Source organism: Morone saxatilis, unplaced genomic scaffold (genome assembly GCF_004916995.1).
Source record: "Morone saxatilis isolate NCDOM2014 unplaced genomic scaffold, NCSU_SB_2.0 Contig6, whole genome shotgun sequence".
Classification (NCBI taxonomy): Eukaryota; Metazoa; Chordata; class Actinopteri; family Moronidae; genus Morone; species Morone saxatilis.
The window spans coordinates 508149-514286 of NW_023340206.1; the positions used below are offsets into that span (position 1 = coordinate 508149).

At 37.6% G+C, this 6138-nt stretch overlaps 2 protein-coding genes across 4 annotated transcripts in view; one reads left to right on the plus strand and one right to left on the minus strand.

Annotated features, from left to right (window-relative positions):
- Window positions 1-4146, plus strand: part of slc19a2 (solute carrier family 19 member 2) — an 8724-nt gene extending 4578 nt beyond the window's left edge. Inside the window, exons 5-7 of one of the 2 annotated variants that reach the window (XR_004797344.1) lie at window positions 593-734; window positions 818-1034; window positions 2838-4146. Coding sequence is in view for 1 of the 2 variants with exons in the window: in XM_035677810.1 (XP_035533703.1) it covers window positions 593-734; window positions 818-982 (307 nt within the window). In the remaining variant the exon portion in view is untranslated. Of the gene's footprint in view, window positions 1-592; window positions 735-817 lie in introns of both variants that reach the window. The other variant, XM_035677810.1, reaches the window with a different exon arrangement.
- Window positions 4147-5158: 1012 nt separating this feature from the next.
- The window catches only part of arl6ip6 (ADP-ribosylation factor-like 6 interacting protein 6), a 3480-nt gene continuing 2500 nt past the window's right edge, over window positions 5159-6138 (minus strand). For both annotated transcript variants that reach the window (XM_035677421.1, XM_035677420.1), the window contains 2 exons: window positions 5997-6120; window positions 5159-5877 (listed from right to left, as the gene is read on the minus strand). In XM_035677421.1, coding sequence (XP_035533314.1) covers window positions 5796-5877; window positions 5997-6120 — 206 coding nt within the window. In that variant the 3' untranslated portion in view covers window positions 5159-5795. The remainder of the gene's footprint in view (window positions 5878-5996; window positions 6121-6138) is intronic.

Genomic DNA, 6138 nt, shown 5'->3' on the forward strand with positions numbered 1-6138 from the left:
TGTGTGTGTGTGTGTGTAATATAAGTTAATTGAATGATAGGTAATGTACTTTTAAAATTAAAATATTAGCCTGGTCACAATTTTAAAACACTACAGCACGCTGATAATTAGCCTAGAAACACATGTAAAATAAGGTCAACATATATTTAAAATACGGTTAGATTGTTAACATTGACGTGATAGTTTTGCGATTCATTAGTTTATCTTTTTTTTTTTTTTTATAAATATGGGCTGAGCATGCCCTGTTTTTATTAAGAGTATGAGAAGGTGGAGCTGTGTAAGTCTGTATTAGCATCTGTTTGTCTTTTTCCCTGAATCACCACCCCAAAAGAAACTAAATATGAAGTTAAACAACTAGCAGGGCTGCTGGGTAATGAGGGATTATTATGTTTCTCGATCGCAGTTCTTTAGTTGAGGCAGTAGGTTGTGATTGGATTTAAATGTCAGCTTTCTAAAACACTATACTCCAAGTTTCATTCCAAGTTTTGCTATTTCATTGCCAAACTGCTGTATGAATCGAGGAGAGACACTGATCTTCCTTATGTACAGTATTTCATTATGTTTTTCTGTCATTTGCCCTCTGACCCATCAGATATCAGATTGCAGCCAGTCTCAACATGCAGCGCTACGCCTTGGTGTTTGGAGTGAACACCTTCGTGGCTCTGCTGCTGCAGACTCTGCTCACTATAGTGGTGGTGGACTCAGCTGGACTGGGCCTTGATGTCTTTACTCAGGTAAAAAAGTTGCTCATGTTGCTCCTGTGCTGTTTATCCCCCTCCCACAATGTAATTTTGATTGTCTTGTTTTCTTCCCTCAGTTCCTTATCTATGGCTGCTACTTTGCAGTCATTTCTATGGTCTTCCTCCTTGCTGGGCTCTGCAAACTGGCCTCCAAGAGGCCCTCCAAGCAGGAGGTCCTGGCCGACAGCCCAGCAGAAACAGAGTCAGACTCTCCGCCGATCAGCGACGCTGTCTCCAGCTGATGGCACATAACGATAGATATTGAATAGCTTCTCACATACTAAAGCAGCAAAGGTGAGTGAGCTTTAGTAATCTCTTCAGCCACAACAGTAGAGGCTAAAACTACACTTAGTAAAACCTAGTCAACCTCTGTGGCTGGCAAATGAGGCCAACACAGAAGTAATAAAAACTGCAGCTCCTGTCTATTCTTATTTAGTCTGAGTGAAATGCTTCAAGCTGTATTCATCTGTAAGGTCATTGCGTGGCAGAATGGCATCACATATGTCAGGGTTTCATCTAAACTGGGTTGAATGAAACTATGGATGCCCTCCGGAGCTGCTCTTTGCTGTTGGGGGGGCCAGAATCAACACCGGCAGGTCCACAGTAAGGTCCAGTCCACCAGAGAACAAGCCGAAGAAGTGCTTGGTGCGCCCACCTGCCCTGGCGATACCCAGAAAGGAGCTGCACATACTGTACATTTTTACACAATCAAAACAAAAAACTTGATTTATCCTGTATAGTTTTAAAACATGGTTCTGGAATGGAAAAAAAACACACACAAACGATACCAGCTTTTTGAAACTGATGCCTTAGACTTGATTCGAAAGCTCAATAAACACTAGGAATGTTACTTTCGCACCACTACTATAGTAGACCAGCCAAATTGATATTTTTTTTTAATATTTATTATTTACTACTAATTGATTAATTAATCATTGATAAGTATTAGTACTGAGAAGGAGTATCGTATCAGGCTTATCAATATTTGTCTTTAATTAACACAATGCTGTTGAAGCTTGAAATGTTACACTGTTCACCTGGAGCACATGTTTAATATTGTTAGGCTGCTTATAGCGCACAAAATGTTAATTACTGTTAAATGTTCTGTTACTGGATTTAGACAAAGTGCCTCAAAAAGTAAAAAAAATATCTGGAGTTTCTAACTTTAAAAAAAAAAAAAACTTAGGATAGGATACGTTTTTTATTGTCAACAAATCCAATGAAAAGACCAAAACCAACAATGTGTTTGTCCGTCTCTCAATACTTTGTGACTTCCGTGCTCTGTCTGAGGCTCTCAGCCCATTGATTGTTTTGAAGATGTGATCCTAAAACAGCTGCTCACTGTAGTTTTTAAAGGCAGCAGGAAGTGCATTTGTTGGGGACTATTTCCAGAAGCGGATTAATCCACATTTGGTGCTCTATTTAGTATTTGGGCAGCAGGACGGTGTATGTGGGATTGAGTCAAAATAAATTACAGTGTTGTGTGTTCATGGTGATGAAGGATTTAATAGTTTTTGGACAACAGTGGAACTCTATGGCACATCAGGCTTTGATACACACACAGTGCTTGTTAGTAGATACATTCTCTGTTGGTTACGGCTCTGGACATGAGATTTGTTGACAAAAACATAAATGACACCAGACTTTAATGTGCAATAGTGATGACCAAAGTGTGTGTGTGTGAGTGTGAGAAAGCACTTTGGATAAAATAACTACATAAATGCAGTGCATTTCTTATTTTTATGTCTATTTCTGTACTACTGGTACTGATGTCGTCATGTATTCACATAAAAAAAACGGTTATGAATGTCATAAACCAAGATTATGTGTTGCTTAATATCAATACAAACAACTGATAACAGTGTTGGATACGATTCGTCTGCTGTGAAACACTTTGATTTGCAGGCAAGATAAAGGCCAGTGTCAGAGCACACACCCAGAGTTAGCAGATGTAGAATAGAAACAATATGGGCTTCATGTTTATGGTTATATGTGAATAAATTATGTTGTTTGCGAATGTGTTTTTCTATCAACAAGCAAGCAGACAAACGAAATGTGAACAAATGTAGAAGTTTAAATGGTGTTTTTTTTTTTTAGTGTCACTGTTGCCTCACATCAAGAAGGTTCCTGTTCGTATCCCGACTCGGACAGAGCCTTCAAATGTGCAGTTTCCATGTTCTCTACTAGTTTGCGTGGTTGGTCCACTGCTGTAGATGGGGGCAGGAACAAAATGTACTTTAGTAACCTAAAAAAGGCCCACCTAAAAAAAAAAAAAAAACTATCTGCTTATCTGCTGTATTTTGAATTTCGAATATTTTTACCGCCATCACACATCTCTTTCAGATGGGAAACTGAAGCCATTATATATGCACCTATGCTTTCTCCAAAGCAGTGAAAATATTCTAGATGTAGCATACACTTACACTATACAGATCTTTTCAGTGGCAAAAATATGTTATGTTGAACATCCTCAGTAGTACATTGGTTAGCTTCCGTGCTGGGACTCTTGTCTGCTTCTACAAAGGGATATAGGATAAGTAGGATAAGTACCTCCATACACAAAAAACCTGAACTATCCCTTTAAATGCCAGGTGATCCATGCACAGTTTGTCAGTAGTATCTGTCAGTAAGTGCAACAAATTTCACCAATACTGTAAAACTTCAGTTGATAGCCCGGGCTTTTATTTCCTTCAATCAACTCAGCCTATATTAGGCTTCTGTATGGAACAAGCTTTTAATTCCTTTTGCACAAAACTCTTGCTTAGCAAAGATGTGATAATCAAATTGTTTATTTATACTTTTTTCGTTTTTTATATCTAGAAAACTGAATTTGATCGGAATAGCACTGAATTATTCAAGTGTTTTATTTGTAAAGTTGTTGTATGAAAGACACATTTGTCATTAAGACTAATTTCTCTCTGTACAGAGTTGATAGGTGAATGGATTTTAAACATTTGGCCTTTGCTGTATGTAATGGTGCCTCTCCTCTTTTTCCTGTATGTACTAAGTGTATTCATTATTTACGTCAGTGGAGGCAGTCACCAGTTTACCAGATGGTGGGCCGCCTCCTTTGACGTCTCACTTGAGTCATATTATGTATTGTACGAGAGTTAGTTTGTGTGAAAGTGTTCATTCCAGATTTCCGTTAAATTCTTTGCACTGTTTGTATACTCGGTCATCCGTGAAATCTTGTGTGTGGAGTACAAAACTGTAAAGGTGTGTTGTCATGGTATTATAAACAAATGGACTGAGTTGTGTGTTGGGCCTCCCCAATAAACTTTAAAATACACATCCAATACATAACACACAAAAAAGTATTTCTTTGTGACGGTTATTGCATAGAGACAGCAACTTTTTGTAGTCTTTTGTTTTATAAGCATACTAATAAACAGAAGTAACTTTACTATCCATTGTTTTCATTTTCTTTCTTCAGAAAACAAGAATAAGAGTCTACAGCTATGCTAGCTTTGAGTCTGTGTGGTGCTTTCAGCTAAAAAAAAAGCATACTACATGGGATTTGAGATTTTAAAGTCTATATTTTTACTTTTTAATTATGTCTTTTCAGTTGTATTTTGTTTAAATAAAGTTAATAAAAATGACAGGAGTGAGAAATATATGAATCTGTATACCCCCACAGTCCTGAGGAGGTATTAGCTTTTCTAGGAGGATGGAATAGTTCAAAGGTTCACTAACGGTGGTTCAGGTTCCCACTCAGCTTTCATTTGTGCCCCCTTATCTACACTGCGGCTCAATAAATTAATTAGTCCTAAATCACATTAGACAACAGTTAAATACGAAGATGTTCCACAGAACCAAATTTTTTTTTTTCTAGAAAGGTGGAGTATATTTTTTGGGGTGGTACGTTTTGTAAATTAGACTTGGATGTAATGACTGATCGCACTTTGTTTATGTAACATAAATTCATACTAGATAAAAAAATTTTTTAGTGAAGTGCTTAAGTAGATAATTTTATGATGTATCTCCTTTTTCAGTCTGCTGCAGTGATGGTAGGCTGATGAGTCAGAACGCTGCCATCTACTGGCATGAACAGTCAACTGAAGGTTTCTCTAAACTGTCAGCAACAGGGTTTCAAACAAGCACTATGAGATCATGGGAGTGGTTTCTAGACATTTTAATGCAGGAATGTTACTTATTATATCTATCTCTGTGTCTAGTTAAAGTTAACATACTATTATTGAGAGATTATTATTTAAAACCTTGCAATGGTGCTTTAGTAAAATGCAGAATTAAAAATATATTCCTCTATGTCAGTAAACTGAATAGCTTTGGGTTGTGAACAAAACAAGGCATTTGAGGATGTCCCCTTGTCTTTGGGAAACAGTGATCAACATTTTCACCATTTTCTGACCTTTTATTGGCCAAAGAAATAATCGTTAGTTACAAAACTTATTTTTTTATTTTGATTTTTTTTTATTGGTGATATACATGACACATTGGTGACAAGTGATTACTGTGCAACATTAAACTGAATACACATACAAGCAACACACAGCAAGACAATTACAACATTGTAAACAATAGCATTCGGGGGCATAACAGTATGGGCATGAGTGTCTGTGGGGGTATGGAGAAGAGGAATAATGTATTTATAGTATAGTTAGTTGCAACCCTACACACAATAAATACAGACAATCCAAACTTTTCTGATGGCAATATCCCTTTCTTTCCACATTAAAAAAAAATACTAATAATAATTTCAATTGTTCCCTTTTAATGACACAGATCTAACGTTCAGCCTTGACTACAGTAGGAGTGTACATGAAGACATGCACTGCATTGAAAGTGATTTCCAAAGTTTCCATAGAGACTGTTGACTGAGATACCTGATGATGAGGTCCGTCCAAAAGTGAAAAAAACAACAGCTTGTCTTGTCTGACCAAAAAATACAGATCACGGATTAAAGAAGGGATCCAACAAAACTGGTAAAAATATAAAAATAGCTCTGTACAGTGTTGAAAGCTGGTCACTGTCCAGTATTAGATACCTGTGAGTCTAAGCATTTCTATTGCGGGAGTGTGTGTGTGTGTGTGTGAGTCAAGTGAGGCTCCAGATGACAGTGAGCATGGCCATTATGCCATTAAGGACAGCAACGCCATAACCCATGTGGAAACCATCTCTGGAAGAAAGCACACACATAGATTCCTGTTTTTATCATGTTGACGACATCACCAGCAGTAAGGTTGTGTTAGACATACTGGATATACTGGTGTAAGCTGGTGTAAGCTGGTGTGTTACCTGAAGTGGGTGAGTGTCAGTGCTGGGATGCCACTCTGCTGTGAGTCAAGGTAGGTGAGAGTCCATGAAAAGACACAGCAGATACATCCTGCTAATACTGACAGCACCAGGATACTCCAGAAACCTACACACACACACACAC